The following is a 19563-nucleotide window of genomic DNA, read 5'->3' as shown; positions in this document are numbered from 1 at the left end:
GTACCACCCACAAGGTTGTCTGGGGCCTGGGACCACCCTATCTGCAACCGTCTCTTACTAAATACTCTCTCTCTAGATCTCTACGTTCCGCTGGCACCAACTCTCTGTGTGTAAAGCGTTTCGCTTCAGCTAGCTCCCTCTTATGGAACAACCTCCCCCTTCCTCTTTGTCTTGAGCAGGACTTCCTCAAATTCCAGAAGCTCCTCAAGGCTTTTCTCTTCACCTCCTCCTCCTTCCCTTCTTCCCTCCTCTACTAATCTTAGTCGCTGTGATTGGTGACCAGGGCCCTTATGTATAATTCGGGGTCCTGGCCTTACACACCCAATCGCCCCAGCCTCTGCCTACCTTGCAGCACTTGCCTCTGCACCCACCGGCCTTCGTCCTGTAGGCTTTCACTTTCTACCCAATGTGGCCACTAGCCGCATAGCACTTACCATAGTATGCACTTCATCTGCTGCTAACCCACAAGCACTGACATTCCAGCACCTACCGCCACTCTCGCTGTACATACCCGTTCTGAATACTCACAAGGCATAGTAGGCTCGTCTTTATCTTCCACTGTATTTATTGTTTTCAATCCCATGCTCCCTCCCTGTTGACCTGTGGGTACTTTGAAACAGAATTGACTTACTGTGTAAGTGCCTTACAAATGCAAAATAAAATACATACATAAATACTAGGGGTATAGTTTGCTCCTCATTGAATTTCTAATATTAGTGTATTGTTTCCTCTGCTTGTATTTTGCATGAAAAAACTTTCAGTACTTTTTTTCATCTAATGTCCATAGCCACGCTTTTTTGTGGATGCCATTTACCAGTAGAAACAGCTCCACTATGCTATAACAACTATAGGAGCAATAAGCAATATCATAGGTATCTACAATTTCCATCATTCCTTTTGATACAAAAATGCTATCTATCCTGAAATATGAGAGATGAACGTGTGAGAAGTGCTTACAATCTCCTGTGTTGCTATATGTTTACCTCCAGGCATCTGTCAGGTTCTGGGCTTTTTCCTTATTTTGCTTTCTATTTCGGTTCATCAGTACACAGTAAAATGCAGTATATGTAGTTATTGTACGCCAAACGCCAGCATAATAACAACTTAATATACCCCCAGTGCACCCTAGCAAGATGGGCACATGAAGCTCTGGCCTGGACACAAGTGCCTCTATGACATCAACACAGATAGTTTCTGGCTTTATGGATAGCACCATACTCCTTCGACCCGTCCCCTTTCCTCCATACTTGTGTAATATTCCGTCCTTCGGGACGGGCTGGAGCATTTGTTTATAGCATAACACAATATTGTCCTTCTTTTATTTTTATGGAAGGCCAGTGCATGCGGCTTTAGCCCTGCCTTGCAGTGCACCGTCCATTGCATCGTCCTTCAGTCGTTTTCTCTGCACGGTCTGGATCGGATGCACAAAGTCTCGCAGGGATTTGTTCATTTTTCCTGATTGTGTTCTTTAAATTGGTCTTCTTATCCCAGTACCGCGGTCATATTTTTTTCCTCTGCCTATTCCAGAGCAGAAGGGTTTCACTGTGTGTACTTCTGGCGGGCGTGACTACACGGCGGTGGACCTTCACATCCTTTGTCTAGAGTGCCAGGACCCGGACCATCGTTGGGAAGCATGATTCTACTGCGACTCCCTTTCAGTCTGCACACTCGAAAGAAGGGTTGTCAGGTTGGAAGAGGTCTTCCACCGCTTTCCTCCAGTACGACTTCAGAAGTTAATTGAAGACAAAAAAGCTGTCCAGTAAGTACTCTTCTTTTCAGGGCACCCCGGCTGGGTGACTCCTTCCTGGGGTAATCTGGTTCAGGCAGGAGTCATTACAGCACTAGCAACACCAGGGTTCGCTCTGAGATAGCCCATGCAGGGCTGGATACCAGAGTTTCCTCAGAGGTTCCTCCACCGGGGGCTAAGAGTACCGGGGTCTGTCCAAAGGTTCCCCTGCTGACGGCTAAAATTACTGGGGCTTCTCCCGAGGTTCTCCCACTGGAGGCTAAAAGTACACGGGTGTCTTCCAAGATTCCCCTGAAAGGGGCTAAAAGAAGCACCAGCAAGACAGAAGATCCCTGTTCCAGGGCTAATAAGACTGGATTAAGTTCCGAGGTTCCCCTCAAAGGGGCTAAATATTGTACCGGCCAGTTTGAGGAAGCACATAAATCAGACAAAGTCTTTCATTATCGGCTCTTCTGAGTATTCCTCCAAGAGGGTTAAAGATCAAGTTAAGGCTCCTATACTATCAGCAAAGTCTGCGATGGCTTCTGACAAACCTGTGATGCAGGTCACCACAGAAGGTCTCAAAATGGCCACTCAACCAGTGCCTACTTTGTCAGCCAATATCTCGACCCCTTTGGGGTCGTCCATTTTGTCAGCGGCCTCACCAGCATCAGGTCTAGATGCCAGGCCCAAATCTTTGCTGTCTGCATCCTTGGGGGAAAAATCCTTTCAATCCACCATTGGAATGGAATACAAAAATGCCTCTTCAGCCAATGTTATCGCTTCCCCCAACATCAGCTCTGCTGCGCTATGTGGACCTGTGGAGGTGGGGGGCCATCTTGGCAACCAGCCTCAACAGACTTGCGGAGGTACAGTCTGCTTGATCATCCGGTCCCTACTCCACAGCCAAGACCATCTTCAGAGGAGGCATTCTTCAGTCGTTTCCAGAACCTGATACACTCTGACCCTATGAAGGCATAGTTTAAGGACCTATCCAGGGAAATCTTCCCCAGACCACCAGAGCCTCCTGCACCAAAGGAGATGCTGCCTCTGCTGCCTCCTCCCATGCCAGTGGAAATGTCTCCTCCCGTCCACCACCTCTGGTGGAGCAGCCTCTGCAGCCAAAGGAGCCTGAGCCTGCCCTTGTTGTGCTATGCTCCCCAATGCCTGTTAATGATCATGCCTGTAGGTATGCGCTGGATGTCCACGAAGACGGTGATGATCCCCTTTCTTCGATCAGGGCATTTCATGATAGGGTGCTGAATCTGATGACTTTTTTGAAGATTCCTACTGCTGACCCCCGCCCTGCAGACGGAGGGGCCCTTATGTTGAAGTCACAAGAGCGGTCGGGCCTTTTTCTTCAAAAGGACAGTTTGGCAGAAGCCAGCTAGGTGTGCGATAAACCGCATATGGGACTGCACATAAACAAACAGACTGATGCTTGTTACCATCTACCGGCATCTGAGAAGATTCTCCTTACACCATGCCATCTTCCTTCTTCCACCGTGGTTGCTACAGTGACGCTACAGTGCAAGTCTTTGTCCTCCTCTGCCTCCCAGGTGTTGTCAAAGGAGTATAAAGTTATAGAGGGAGTAGGTAAGAAAGTCTTCACTAATTTAGCACTTCATCTGTGTCAGGCAAATATGGAGGCGGTTCATGCTGCAGCTACTCTAAAATTATGGAAGGAGCTGTATGAGTTTGAGCAATTCATCTCGCAGGACAGACTTGATGACTTCAAGATCAGCGGTCTGATTGCAGAATTCTGGCCCAAGACCTTCTAGAGGCCGCCGCTCATCGTATCAATACTTCGGTGCACAGCCTTATGATTGGCGTTGATATCACTTGCCAGGCGTGGTTTAACGCAACCAAGTAATTAAAGGAGATCCAGGAGATAGTCTTAGACCTTCCCTTTGAAGGTAAAGAACTTTTCCACAGTTCCACGGACGAGGATGTTAAGGCTAGCACCTTAACAGCCAAATCATTGTCTGGCCTTGCTAATTTGCCAGCCGCTAGACCTTCTTATCCCCAAAAGTGTGATTTCCTCCTCCCCCTTCCAGCAATCCCTCCATCCCATCGCCCTCTACAGCAGACAGGGTCCCCCTCTCTCCAAGCCGAAGTACAGAAGCTTCTAGACCTGAGGGTGGTAGAACGAGTCCTTCTAGTGGAAGAGGGCATGGTTTTCTATTCTGGCATTTTTACAATACCGAAGTCTAACGAGGCAGGTTGGCACACTATTTTGGACCTGTCCGATTTCAATCTTCATATTCTCCAAGAAAGATTCAAGATGATCACGACAATGCAGATCCACTTCTCCCTTCTGAAGGACGATTGGTTCTGCGTGTTTGATCGTCAGGATGTGTACATCAGTACGGCCCGAACACTGGAAAAAACTTCATTTTTCATAAGGGTGTGAACATTTTCAATACCGATTCCTCGTGTTTGGGTTGAGCTTGGCGCTGAGAGTCTTTAGAAAGATGATGGCTGTAATAGCAGCATTCCTCAGCCATCATGGAGTCCTGAACTGGAAAAAATCTTCAATTATGGTCTTGCAGGACCAGATTTTCTTAGGTTTTCCATGGAACATGGTCAGTGGCCGTTTTTTTTTGGACAGAAGACAGGAGGAGTGATTTAGGTCATACATGCTCCCTTTTCCTCAATTCCACCCACAGGTCAGCGTGGTGGTTTCAGAGGCTCCTCAGGCTACTGGCCTCCTATGTCTTAGCCCTCCCTCTGATGAGGATAAAGATGAGACTCACACAGTTAATGCTCAGGCACAGCTGGTCCCACGCAATGGATCCAAACTCTAAGTTAATTCCAGTGTCTCTGGAAAAGACAGATGACCTCCACTGGTGGACGGACTTCACCAATCGTTTGGTGGGGATGCCGTTCTGGGATCCATCTCCTAAGGTCACGTTAATAACAGACTCTTCCATACTCGGCTGGGGCGCAACATTGTGCAACTTGGAAGTTTTTGACCTATTGTCTGCCCTAGACCGGTATCGCCATATCATCGACCGCGAGCTCCTAGCAATCTTTCTTGCCTTGACAGCTTTTCTGCCGAGTATCTACAACAGGGTTGTTCAGATTCAGACAGACAACTCTGTTGCAATGTTCTATGTGAACAAGCAGGGTGGGACCAAATCTCTGCTTTTAGTAGACCTAGACATTTGGATTTTTGAGTGGGCAGTGCAGAACGGTATTTGGCTGCAGGCGATACATATACTGGGCTAAGAGAACATAGCAGTGGACTCCCTCAGTTGCCAGTATGTAGCAAACCACGAGTGGCAATTCAACACTCAAGTTCTGTCCCAGATCTTTTCAGATTGGGGGACTCCGACTACAGACTTGTTTGCAACACTCTCCAACAGGAAACGTCCACTTTATGCCTCCAGGGAAGGCCTGGGTCTGGGCTCCCTTAGGGATGCACTGGAGATTTCATGGGACGGGATGTCCGCTTTCACCTTTCCACCTCTCTCCTTAATCCATTGGACGTTGTTGAAGCTGAGGAGAGCACACAACTGCACTGTAGTCTTCATAGCTCCGTTGTGGCCAGCCAGTTTCTGGTTCTCTGAGCTAAAACATCTATCAGTATATCCTCTAATTCAGTTGCCGGAGATACCTGATCTCATGCACCATAACGATCAACAGGTGTGGTATCCCTCCCCACAATGCCTCAGCTTGGCGGCCTGGTTTCTGAGGTCAGGTCCCTAGCACAGTTCAATCTTTCAGGTGAAAATATGGGTGTCATCCAAGCAGCGTGCACACCCTCCACACAAGCTCAGTATAGGAGCAAATGGCTCAGTTTCTGTCACTGGTGCCTAGAAAAACAGCTTGATCCTCGTCATGCCGCAATAGATTGCATCCTTTCTTTCATATTGGACCTTGCATCTACTGGCATTCATGTACATTCCTGTCGAACATACTTGTCCACTATTGGCGCTTATCTTACACTGAGCGGACTCCCTCAGTGGCCAGTATGTAGCAAACCACATCCACATTCATTCACCCTCACGAATCCAGTGATAAAACACCATTGTGATGGTCTTCTTCACGTTTCCTCCTGTCAAGCAACATCATCCTGAATTTGACCTCAATGTAGTGCTCAATTTGCTTTGTCACAAACCCTTTGAGACCATGCAACAGCGGAGTTGAAGCTGCTCACCTGGAAAGTGGCCTTTCTGGTCGCCATTACTTCAGCCAGAAGAATAGGGGAGCTGCAGTCTCTCTCTATTAAAGAACCTTTGCTGGCTTTCCATTACGACAAGGTAGTGCTCCACACACACCCTTCCTTTCTACTGAAAATTGCTTCAGACTTTCATATTAATCTGTTTTTTCCAGACCCTGCGTCAGATGCTGAATGGGTCCTTCGAAACCTTAACGTTAGGAGGGCTCTCAAGTTTTATTTACAAATAAATAATGACTTCAGAACCTCCTCTCATCTTTTTGTCACATTTGGAAATTAGAAAGGAACTCCGGCCTCTAAAGCCCTCCATTTCCTGCTGGATAACTTCCTGCATCTCAGAAGCTTACACAGTTCAGGGACTTCAGGCCCCCAAGGGCATCCATGCACACCTGGTGCGGGGAAAAGTTTCTGCAGTAGCTTTTCAAAAATACGTTTCTTGGGAAACTATTGCTAAGGAAGCCACTTGGGCCTCTACCTCAGCGTTTTGTAAACACTATTTCCTCAATCTCAGTTCACGAGCAGGCACTCAGTTCGGTCAGGGTATTCTTAAGAATCTCTTTAAGTAGGGGAGTTTTCCATCCACCCATTTTCCGGATCATTGCTTGTGAATCTCCTTCACATTGGAGGAAAGGGGCTGTGACGTAGAAGTAAAACAAAGTTACTCACTGTAGTGACTTACAAAGTCCCCTTTCCTTGATATGCCTGCCTACCTTACCCCTCTAAAAGGTTCCCTCGTATTGCTATTATGTCTACCGACCTTGGCGAAAGAAAAGGACTGAAGGGTGATGCGCTGGGTGGGACTCAGGAAGGTGGTGCTAAAGCAACATGCACTGGCCCCACGTAAAAAGTAAAAGGACAATAGTTTTTGATACTATCAAAAAGTCCTGTGGTTCCGTCCCAAAGGACGAAATATCCTAAAAGTATGGTGGAAAGGGAACTATGGACTAGGAGTACGTTAGTCACTACAGTAAGTAACTTTGTTTTTATTGACAGTGGTGCATGAAATCAGCATAGTGCATTGGAATAGTATTAAGCTGACATTAAGACACAAACACTTACACAGTACTTGAGTACTTCCAAACAGCCTGTTTCAACACAGCAGCACAGCTATCTTGCATTTGTCCTTATCCCCCCCCACTTACCTAACAGACCCCTCTCTTTCGAATCTACCAGAGCCGCCAGTGCACAGTATAAATTCCAGTAATATAACACAACATAACATAACAAATCAATACATGAAACATTTTAATTTGAAGTGAGGCCAGAGGGAGAAGAGTGCCATGGAGAAGGATGTGCTAAGTGTCAGCAGGGCATCTTGGCTTACATATAGATAGATGCCCCATGCTGCCTATGCTCCCCAGTAAAAAACTAAATGTTTGCTGTATTCTGTCCTTACGTCTTCTCAAAACTTTCTTTTGCAGAATAAACAAGTTCACTATGTGGATGTCGGTGGTGCCTACGTGGGGCCAACGCAAAATCGGATCCTGAGGATAGCCAAACAGTTAGGTATACAGACCTACAAAGTGAATGTATCACAGCGTCTCATTCAGCATGTTAAGGTAAGCATTCATTGCCTCTTGAGAAAGCAACTATTTCATACCACTGAAACACTGGGGGCCAGATTCTCAACAAAATAAAAGTGTGCAAATCGGAAATGTGCCACAAATGTGCCTCAGATAGATGCCCTACAGTCACAGAAGTGTGCATCTCAGAGATACGCCAATTAAGAAAAGCAGTGCAAAATGTGGCCGAAAGATACATAATGTAAGTGGAAAGCATGCAAATACACCAGAGCATGTGAAGGGGGAGGGACAACAGAAAGTGAGCCAAATGCTCCAAAATCCTCATTCACGAAACCTGACCACAGGATTTGCTCCAAAGAATGACCTTTGACATTTGCTTCTTTTAAAACTGGTGCAAGGGGCCCAAAAAAGAGTGCAAGTGACCTCTGTAACCAGTGAAGCACAGAGTGCACCCTAAACAGAACCAGCAACAGAGTAGGAAAGCACAGCACAGAGAGACAGCTGCACATTCCCAAAAATGGCCAATCCAGTAGGATTCATGCTGCTGCACCGACTGCCGAGGAGGGAAATGATATACGGGAGGATCGCCGTATTTCCAGTAACTGATAATGAGGTCGCCCAGAGGTACCGCTTCCCACCAAATATCATACTGGGGATGGTGAGTCAGTGGGAGGTGCCCATACCACACCCATGGCAGCCATGCTTTACCACAACTTTTCAATGTACTGCCAGCCATGCATTTCTTTTCAAAAGGCTCCTTCTAGATCACCAGTGGCATCATGGTGGTGATATAATCCTCACAGTCACAGGCCCTATGCCAGGTCCTACAACTGCCCGGATATATATATAGGCATGCCTCGTTATACATGTACCAGGACAGGATAAGTGGGGGCATTTTACGACATGGCTTGGGACTGTGCATTTGTGTTGCCATTGGTTGCACCCTTGTGCCCCCCAAACCTCTGCAGCCATAGAATACTTGTACAGGAATGCGAGGCATTAGGAAGTAGAACACTTTACATGTGGCTGTCTAGCAATTACACAGCCAGTTTTTAAACAATTATATGATTTAAATGCATAATCCTACTCTACATCAACACAATCAGACACCGCTCTACGACATTTCTGAATGACATTGCAAAACTACCACCTGAGACATTTTAAATGGTATACACTTGCTCCCACAGGAAGCAATCCACTTTATAATGAAAGCACACCATCAAGCTGAAGTAAAAAAAATATTCATTGTCTTATTCTCAGACATATTATGCATATAAAACAAAAAAAGAGACTGAACATTAAACAAATTGTCTGAAATACTTTGCTTGTGTTTTTTAGGCTAGGTGAACTCTTTTTGGGGGGATTGATGAGATTTATGTGTTTTTGGTGCAAAGTGATGCTCATGTCAGCATTTACAATTAGAAAAAGTGGGCATTTTACAGACGTGCAAAAAATGTAAGCATCTCATCAGATGCATCATTAATTGCCCACTTATTTGCACCACAATTTGCATGCCCTTGCATACTGGACATTTTTTTTGGGGTATTTTGTTTTTGAATTTACCATCTCCAATGAGATGTGCAGTGGCGTGGGTGCATCTTTGTGCCACTGGACACCTCATTAATATGTGCCTGTGTACCCTCCATCATTTCAAACTTCCATCTACTAAGCAAATAACAAATACACAGTTAACAACTCGGGGAGAGTTTATGGTAATTTGTGCATGTGCAAAGTGTGCAAACAATGCCCAAAAGGCATTTGCGCATGCACAATTGGGTCAATTTCAATGCAAATAATGTTGCACTGCATTGGCACTGGTGCTAATGTGCATATACAAATGCCATTTGCGCATGAGCAGTATACCATAATCCCACCCGTAAATATAAATGCTCTGCCAACCAATTTATTTGCCAAGAAGCCTGCTCAACAGGACCAATCCTGAGCCCTGTTTTTTTCATTAAGGGTCTGTGTCCCTCTTCAATTCTTGGACAGGTTTGTATTATGTTATTGCACCTCCTCCTATAGTAGAAAACCAAACACAGCTAATAGAATAGAATAGAATAGAATATTTTGTAAGGGAAATATGTTTCATCAAATTCTTTTTTTTTTTTTAAATGTATACATTCTCTTGTATGCAACTTGAAGTATGCTGTCACAGTGATATGCCTGTCTTGGGCCTTTTCTGCAGCTAATTGTGTGTTATCATTGTGGAAATACACATTTTGTTCACCTGGAAGATGAACTTGAAGTCTTATTGTTGTATGCATAAGGCAAAAGCTCTCTCTAGCGGTGATAACAGGCGAATCAGGCAGGCCGGCTTCGGACAAACATACACCTGGCCTTTTATTGTATAATACGATACTTGAACACTCATATGCAAAATCACACTGGTTCCATAAAATCCAATTGACAACATCATTAAATGTTTGACTGTAGAATGTGCTTCAATATCCTGAAGATTAACTATATATAGCCGAGATATAAACAAGGTAGGGTAGCACCAGAATATGTAGATCACTGCACTGATCATGTTTGCGAGTGAATTGATCCTGCAGCCGGCGAGAGGTCCTTGAGAGATGGTGCTCAAAAGTCTCAACGAGTTAGCTGTGAGTTTGGTTAAGAACCCAAGTCACATGTGCACTGGATCCCTGATACTTTATTAACCCTTATTCGTTTGGTTTTAAAATGTACATAATGAGAAGTCTTAGGCATTTGTTGTTATGTCCCCATCAGCGGAGAAGTGATTTATTTGCACACTAAAGCGGAAACGTGTTTTGACCCAACAGCAGTCTTTTTCAAGGCGTGTGTCTATGTAGGTAGATGACTGATAGTTGAGAGGAGTTCTTGGTTGGGTGCTCATGAATATGGCTCATTAGATTGCCGTGACAGCTCATCTTTTTGCAGAGGCCCTTCTGGCTGCAGAGGTTAACCAACCAGAACCATATTCATGAGCAGCATCCAAGAACTCCTCTGAACTATCAGCAATCCTATCAGGGCACTGGGGGCTACCAAGACCTGCACTATGATCAATGGTGGACATCTCTCTCATGGAGGGTCCTCCCAGTATGCTGGGAAGTACACAATGGTGGAAGGGACCCTCCCTGCCATTGAGCTCCCAACCTGCCGTAGTGCTGCCCATTTCCTACCTAATGAAGAAGAAAGCAATCTCGCAGCAATTCACCTCCTTTCCCTCTTCACCCCCTGCTGTACAGGCTCTAAGTACATATCTATCTGTTTTGGGTTTAGCCCAGTATTTGGGATGCCCCCTTCACATGTATATGAAGTGTGAAAAAGATCACAAGATCTCCTCATTGAATTACAACTAAATAAAACATGCTTTGAAGATTACACCACCTGAAATACAGATTGTGTGTATTATTAACATTGTTATAATATATACATTGAAACCTTTGACTGTTTTCAGTACCTGTGTGTGCAGGGGATGTGAGGGTCCATAGATTGGACTCTTGTTTCTCCTTGTTGATATTATGACCTCATGTCAGGGTCTGTACTCCTCCCCTGCACCCAAATTCAATTTTGGAATTATTTCATTGGTATATTAAGATTTATTGCCTCAAATGTGATAAAGAAACCCTTTCTTGCAAAAGGAGGGGCTTGTTTCAATCAGTGAAATTATGTGTAACATCAAAAGAAAAGGTTTTTTTATTTTGGGAACTTGTGAAAGTGCAGAATTGCTGAACTCCATCCTAGAATCAGCGATCAAAAGGGTGTGTCATTAAGTCAGACTGACTGTATCTTGTTTATATCAGAATAGCATTGGGTACCCTACAACATTGTACTGGGGGGAATGGATTGTTCTAGATGGCCATGAAACGCTGTGGGCAACAAACTTTAATGCTGTTTTAACCATTTCCTCCCCCCTATATATTGTAGAGGGCTTACAGAAGGCCATGTACACACTGGAGTATTGTGTGGAATTGAAGATTTGTCTCATATGTATATTTGTCCTCCTTGCTTGGATATTTCCTGCTATTTTTAGACGATATATTGTTGTTGGAAAAAATACTGAAAAAGAAGAACGGAGGTAAGAGTAAGAGGGACTCAGAGCGTATGCCTTGATTTCAGAAGGTTATCTCTATTACTCTATATCTGATACATCCTCCTTTCCCTTCCTTACAACCATCCATCTGGCTCGCTGGCAATCTGTGGAGGAGGTCATCCTTCCAGCGGTTGAGTAGCCAGGGAGAGGTTTTGCCAGGATAGAATGTAACCTAGCTGTCTAGTGTCTGAGGGATGCAGTTATCCTTTAATAAGGAATGTATCCACAAACAATCATGCTTGTAGTAATGGAGATGACCGACTATATGGAAAATGTAAACTAAAAAAGGATTTTCTGCACTTTAAAACACTTCTTATGATGTGTTTTGTGGTGTTCAAGAGGATTCCAGTTTGTGATGATTTCTTTAGGGCACCAGTGATGAAACATCACGGACAAAGAGTTCTCTTTTTCTGTGCTGTATTTGAAGTACATTGCATGATAATTATCAATGGGGAAGGAGGATAGCACAGGGGCAACGTTCTGGTCTTGGAAGCAAGACCACGCAGAGCAACAAAGGTTTGAATCACCGGTCGTCGTTTAGAAACCGGTGTCAGGTGTAATGTGCGCTATACAAAACCAATTAAAAATAAAAGTCATATAGCAAGGTAATTTTGACTTTTTTTTATTACACTTACTCTTGAAGTTAATGCCGAATTACATTAGATAGCCACCATTAGGATCTACCATTAGGCCCCTTTCATTCTCTGAGCTGTGGGGCGACCTTCCTTCACTGCATAGTTGTGCCACCTACTCCTTCACATTAAGGAGGTTGGAGGATGGATGCCTGGTTATTATTAAGTCATTGACATGTCAGTGACCCAGCCTTCCACCCTCTCATACAAATGGACAGATGAGTGATGTACTGGCGCTGTGGGCACTCTCATTGGATTCACCCTTCATATCAAGTTCACTCAACTGCACAGGGCTTACTTTAAATATTCCTTAATAATTCAGTAATCAGAAGGTCAATAAAAGTATATTCGTTTCAATATATTGACTGATAGCGTATTTCAAAAAATTTCTAACGGAAAGAATTATCATGAGTTCATGAGTAGAACTTTTGCATTGTGAATGTAGCATTGAGCAGGTTTGCATCTCCTTATTGCAGGGATTTCTCCTGCTGATCATGATACAAGGCTCTTAAAGAATATGATTAAACGTGCAAAATCTGTGTTATATTTGGTTCAGTAGATCATCATTTAAAAAGGTCATCTCTGGACCTTTGAACATCATTTGGAAATTCAATCTTTTATATTGATTTACCATTTTAATATTTGAGACATTGGGAAACCATTACGAGTCCGGCGGTAACCCTGTCGGTGTTACTGGCGTTTTACCGGCGCCTGACTTCCCGGTGCCCATGGGAGATTCCAAGTGCGGCGGCCCGGGAAGTCGGGCACCAGTAAAATGTAAGTCCCCTTGAAGTCAGGCACCCGGAAAATGTAAGTCCCCATTCTCATAGAGTTCAATAGGACTCTATGGAAGTAGGGACATAGAAGCACCGGCAACGTTGCTAACAGTGCCATTGCTTCCATGACAGGTCTGCCTACTATGGCCGCTGCGCCGGGCAGGGTCAGACCTGTCCGGCACAGAGGCTCTGGCAGGCAGTCTTGGAGTTTGCCGATCTGGAAACAAGGATGCTGGTGAGCTTACCGGCATCCTTGCTTCCGGACCGGCAAACTTATAATGAGGCCCATTGTTATTTATTTTTAGGTGTTGATTACAGTCTGCCTTACAATGGCGCAAGAGATTCATGAAAATTAAGGTTCGTTTTATATATTTCTCTCGAATTAGTTAGTTGTTGAACACTTAGTTGACTAAATGGCTCATTTGTTATTTGTTTACAATTATAAGAAAGCAGTTTTCGTTTCCCTGAAGAAGGATAATGTTTATATCCGAAACTCGTTGGTGATGGAAGTATAAAAGATCTAATAAAATTGCTGATCTTTGTCTTCACAATAAGAACTGTTGATTGTTTTGTAACTTTATGTATGAATTCTATTGTGAAATGTTAAGAACATTTTTGTTAAGAATGTTTTCGGACGAATTTGTAGGTAAGAATGTTTTCAGCTACAAATGTTTTGAAATACACTTTCAGGCAATATAAAGAAATACATTAATATACTTGTATTGACCTTGTGATTACTGAATTCTTGAGTAATATTTGAAGCAAGTCCTATGTAGTTGTGTGAACTTGATATAAAGGCTCAGTCCGATTGGAGTGCTTCAGGTCTCTCATTTGTTATTAAATGGGCATCCTCTCGACAAGTTAGTTATAAGTACTGTAGGCTAGGACTTACCCAGGGCACCAGAAGTGTTTACAGAACTTAACGCTTAATTGAATAGGCCCTGCACCCTCACCTCTATATTGTTATAAAATCCAATATATGCCAGGTCACCAACAACACAGAAGAGCATTGTACAACACCTTTAATATGCCTCTGCCTTGCCACTGTGATAGGCTTCATGATGGTGGTGCCCACAGTATGTCATTGTTGCCACTGTAAAACGATTACCTGATGATGGTGTCCACACTTTATGTCGTCACTGTCAATGCAAATAACATCAATGATGCTGGTGCCCACAATATATAGCCTCTACTGTTGATGAGCACAACTTAAATAGCCTGTTCTTTGTGAAGGTGCACACGCAGGGCTGGGGATCTACAATCACATTTTAGTTCACTGTGCCTTACTAATGGAGAAATAACCATTTGCATGTCAGTCTGAGCCCTACCACAAGGACAGTCCATCACTGAAATGTTAGGCAATTCTCCTCTGTGCAAGAGTAACCACAGCAACCCCAGACATGTGTTTCTGTCATGTTTGGGATTATCAATGAGGTAAAACCGTGTCTCTCTAGGCACCGAGAGCAAAGGCTTAGTGTGTGGATTAACCTTCATAAGTTAGGGTAAATAAGGATGAAAACCCAAACCTCAAGTCTTTCAAAATTCAAAAGATGCCAGCCTTGTAACTGAAAATAACGTTCATGATGCTGGTGCCCCCAATATACGTCCCCATTGTTACATTAAATCAGATTTACGATACAGATTTACCCACTGTATGTCAGCATTGCCTGTTTAAACCAAATTCATGGACCTGGTAACCTCAATTCATGTCAGCATTACCATGATGCTGTTACCCCAATGTATGTATAAATTGCCATTTTCATTCACTGTCATGACGCCTGCACCCCCAATATATGTCAACAGTGTCACTTTAAATACATTTCAAAACATGACTACCCAAATATTTGTCATTTGCTCCACTTTAAATCAGCTTTCTGATGCTGGGTCTCACAATAAATGTCAGTTTAAATAGGTTTCATGACACTGGTATACCCAACACCCCCACACACATACACCTTGTCACGCACATGCATATGCACAAACATGCACATACGCATTTACATGTATGTTCCATTCGCGAGGAATTTCCCATCGCGAATGGAACATGAGAAGTCCAGACGGGGAAAACTAGGAAGCAACAAGACTCCCCCAGGGGCACTACCGATAGGACCGTTATACTACAAGAGGCGTACCTTGCCAAAGGGAGACTGATGAGCGGCGAGATCAAGCACCAATTTGGGTGCCTCTATCCAATTGCTTGAACGTGCCAATACTGTTGAAATTGACTGTGCCATTCCTTCGCACATACAACAGACGGACAGAACATGTCGCAATTTCGCCCCTGTGGGGCTTGCAGATTGGGTCTAAGGAAGAAATAATGGGTCCTGAAGAATATGATACACGAAAGACATCATTGAAACCGGTCGACCAGACATATAGATGTCACCCCATTCAGAGTGACACAAGTGGACTTATGCATTTTTAGAAAGAATTGTTTGAATCGATGTTGCAGATATTGTGATTCTTTTTATAGATGTGTCATGCCCTCCCGCACAATTGAATTGTTCATGCACCTTAAAGAAAGAGCTTAGCATCGGGTGCATCACTAAGTGACGAGAGTGGCTTGTGATACTTATATTCTTAAAGATGTTTTAGAATTTACTCCTGGGTCAACCAGACACACCTCACGGAGGGCAATTAAATTGTCAGATCATCTGACGCCGAGTCCCACGTGACCTGCCTGTTTGACCAAGTGTGCAGTCGGGAAATGGCTTTTCCCGTAACTGCTATTGTTTTAACTTGTTTGGGCTAATTACCCATGGTTGTATGAAATTTATGTGAAAACATTTATTGTGGAAATTATCTCATTGCAAGCTGATATAGGGTGAGAATAGCCCCCATGCATTCCCCGCTCTTAGTCGGTGCATCAGCGCTCTCTAGGGTGAGGAACATCATGAAGGGCTAGGACAGTGTGTCCCTTGTAGGGAGAGTGTTAGGGCTGCATTAATGGCACAATAAAGCAATTAGCTCCAGTGAAGCTTTTGTTCCCTATTCTGTTTTGTGTGTTACAGTATATCTGATAACAGAAAGGACACATACCCGGTGCTAGAGGTAATGTGCATTTCAGTAAAATCCCTGTGTGTTAGATGTTCACCTCACCCAACTTCTATCCAAACATGCTTGCAACCAGAAACCATCTGCTAGTCAAGTTTCAGTGCCCCATGAATGCAGACATTGCGTTCTAGAAATTGATTGCCCCCACTTTTCCAATTCGGTCGCAATTAATGCACAGTGAGCAAGAGCACCTCCTCTCCCTGCAATGAATCGGCCAGCATTTCCAATAGGCCTGGCCTGCAGAGGTGTTGCTAGGTCTGGAAAAGATCCGGGGCTATGCTAATTTTGGGACTGTCGGGACTGGGGGCTAGCTAGCCTTTTTGGTTGTAATATCTGAGCTTCTATGCGGGGCTACAACCAAAAGACCCCTCAGCCCCCCCTAGCAATGCCTCTGCTGGCTAGGAGAGTTGTATGCACCAGCCAGGCATGGCTCACTAGGCATGCAGAAGAGCACTGGCTTTCAGCTCTGTTGCTTTTCTCTTGGCCCACTAGCTCCTCTCTAATGGGCCGATGAGTGGCAGCTCTCGGCCCAGCTCCCCGAACTGAATAAGCTGCCCCTCAGGTTCTTCATTTTCAGTTATCTCTTTATTGCTGGCAATAGCTGCACAAAATGTACATGTCCGAGGTGAAAGAAAGGGGTCACCCTGAATGAAATCGTTCCACTTTTCATAGGGCCTGATCACGACTTTGGCGGTAATGTAATTCCCCATTCCCCATTGAGCCCATTCGGGAACATTCCTCATTGGGCTCAATGGGGAAAATTCGGGCTCTTACCACCGGCGGATTTCCCGCCGGCGGTAATAGTGTGAATTTTCGGCAGATTTCCCCCCAGCTCAGAGCTGGGGCGAAATCCGCCGAAGTCCTGATTTGGCGGACCCTTAAATCCGGCAGTAATAGCGCTATCGCCGGATTTAAGGGTTACTGCCAAAGTCGTGATCAGGCAGCTACACGATATCTAGGCGATTCCCACTTAAATGAGACAGTCACTTCTTCTGCTTAGGCAGACCGAGCGTCTCCACTTCCATGCAATGAGCAAAAGATGGCCATCTATACAGAGCCACGGCAGAGTTCACTTGCAGAAAATAACACTAGCACACCGGGGCCCCATTTAAAGTGCTTTTGTCTGCCTTAACAAAATAAAATGTCCTTTCAGAGTTGTGTGTGTATGTAGGCAAATAAGAACAGTAATGCATTTTCTGCCGTTCTGGCTTCAATCAATACAGTTTATGTTCCTGCAGCTGGGAGCCATGCCCGGTACTGTTGAATTACAGCTTTGTCCCCTGAGGATCCTTACACAGTATGCTGCAGATGTTTGGTCTTAGTCCTCAGCCAGAGAATGCCAGAGCCGGAAGGACTGAAAGCACACAAGTTACTGTGATTTAAACTCCATATAATGACATGGAAAAGGCAGCGTGTCTGATATACACGTGACATTTACAGCGTGTCTCAAAAAGATGGGCGCGCGTTTAAAGGCCCTGCAGCTCTAAGGCGCCATCTCAAATCTTTATCAAGGCAACACATACAACTATTTTTACAGGGCCAAGTCGCCCTCGTTCACCTCAGTACCATTGGGACATACTTACCATTGGCTATAGGAGTTTAAACAGTACGTGGAAATGTTTCTCGCCAGTGCCTATTAAAAGTACATTTGTCGCACCTGAAAACATGGTCAGGTGTAATTGAAGTAAAGCAGATGTAAGGAGGACTGTGTTTTCGCAGGTGTATGATGCAACAACTGATTAAGGGCCTCATGAGTGGGGCGGAGCAGTAAAATGCAGTGGTAACACTATTACCGCCACATTTACCGCTCCGCCTAATCTGGAGTTGTGTGGAAAGTGGGATTTTGACCTGTAGCTTTTGGCTGTAAGTCAAAATCGCCCTTTTCTGTCCGTTTTCGACACTAATTGCGCCAGCGCTTATAGTGCCTAGAAACCCCCAATTGGCCCAGTGGGAATGGGCATTTACCTCCCCACTGCAATTCGAAATCCGGTGCAAAGTGCGCTGGGCTGAGTTGCTATAACGTTAATAGCATTAGGCTTTATCCCGGAGCAATTAGCACCGGGATAGCGCCCAACCCCTAATGAGGCCCTTTAAGTCATTAAGTAATCCCATGTTTTACCTCTGCAAAATCCTGACGATGGGTTCATGGATTAAGGGCGTATTTAGGAAGTCCTATCTCTGCACACCATTACAGCTGCAGCTTTTGTATTGCGCCCTGTATTTTACAAAAATGCCTTTTAACCAGCACCTGTCATTGCCATTAAAATAAGCATTCCAAGATTTTAACGTGCCAAAGGACAAGGTGAACAAGCCTGAATAATGCAGCTTTTCGGATGGTAGTGTTCCGGTAAATAGAGCAGACGTCCAGGTTGCTGTGTTACTGGACTCTCCCAAACAGAAGGCTAACATTTTATTATCCAGCCCTATATATGAACCAGCACCCATGATTCTCCAAGGGCTGGGATAAAACATCTATTGGCTGTAGTTTGCCATTCTGCAAATTCATGAAGATTACTGTAGTCCAACTGCTGATCATTCTTAAGGATGAGACTGCCACATTGGTTGGCACACTCATAAACTTGTACCTTGATTATGGCAACACACTTTATGTCAGTATGCCTAATTACCTTCTACAAAAACTACAAAAGATCCAAAATGCAGTTTTATACTCCGATTTCCCAAAATCTCTGCTGTCTCTTCCCATCTGTGAGGACTCCATTAGTTCCTCACATGCCAAAGGATATCCTTCAAAATATTATCCTTGATGTTCAAGTGCAGACATGATTTGGCACCTGTATTGTGCGCGCTCAACACTCTCATACAATATCTCAAGCCCAAGAACCATGAAGAAGTCCTTACATAAAGGTCCCATTTTGTTGGACCATATTGAAGTTCATTACTAAAGTCACACCAATTATAAATCAAGATCACAGGTTATTAGAAAGCGAAGTTGCGAGTAATGAATTGGTTAGCATTCATTTAACACGGGTCCAAAACATCTGAATTTCCGAATTCTGACCTCACTGTCAAAATCGATACCTAATTTGACACCCTCTTTAGACATCTAGATACCCTTAAGTGCTTGTTAATGCCTATTAGTGCAGACAGGTTTTTCTACCCCTAAGGTCGTCATCAGGGCAAAACTAATACACACATTTGCTAATCTGGTACATGTTTCTGAAAACTTGCACTTAAGGGTATCTAGATGTCTAAAGAGTCGTGCAGTACTGATAGATAGTTGAACGCCACCAGAAAACCGGCGCACATGCACACACACAACAATGGACGCTCGGCACCAACACACTAGAGCACGATATATGAGCTAAAATTTGAATGCACGCTTACAGCGTTTATCCTCCATTGAGAAGCCTTTGGCTTGTATGACGTGACCCCATTACATGTGTTGATGCTCTGGGTTTATTATGTGCATGTTTTGTTTGTATTTTAAAGGCCCGGGACAGGTAGAGATCACAACCGCTCAAAGCAACTCTTCCAGGTAAGCTCCTCCTTACAATCTGTCGTCCTGCTCCCAAGTCCCTCTTGGGCAATCTAGTTCTGTTTTGGGAAAGACATCTGCATTGTGCTCTCTCTGTAAAAGGCATTTGAATT

The 19563-nt window shown here is 44.3% G+C and overlaps 1 protein-coding gene across 1 annotated transcript in view; it reads left to right on the top strand.

Moving 5' to 3' along the window:
• Window positions 1-19563, top strand: part of LOC138526130 (amine oxidase [flavin-containing] A-like) — a 493108-nt gene that overhangs the window by 158450 nt on the left and 315095 nt on the right. Inside the window, exon 3 of the mRNA XM_069636505.1 lies at window positions 7331-7468. Coding sequence (XP_069492606.1) covers window positions 7331-7468 — 138 coding nt within the window. The remainder of the gene's footprint in view (window positions 1-7330; window positions 7469-19563) is intronic.

Source organism: Ambystoma mexicanum, chromosome 7p (genome assembly GCF_040938575.1).
Source record: "Ambystoma mexicanum isolate Mex_15411 chromosome 7p, UKY_AmexF1_1, whole genome shotgun sequence".
NCBI lineage: Eukaryota > Metazoa > Chordata > Amphibia > Caudata > Ambystomatidae > Ambystoma > Ambystoma mexicanum.
Note: the sequence above shows the minus strand (reverse complement) of the source record. Positions and strands in the feature narration are given on the sequence as shown.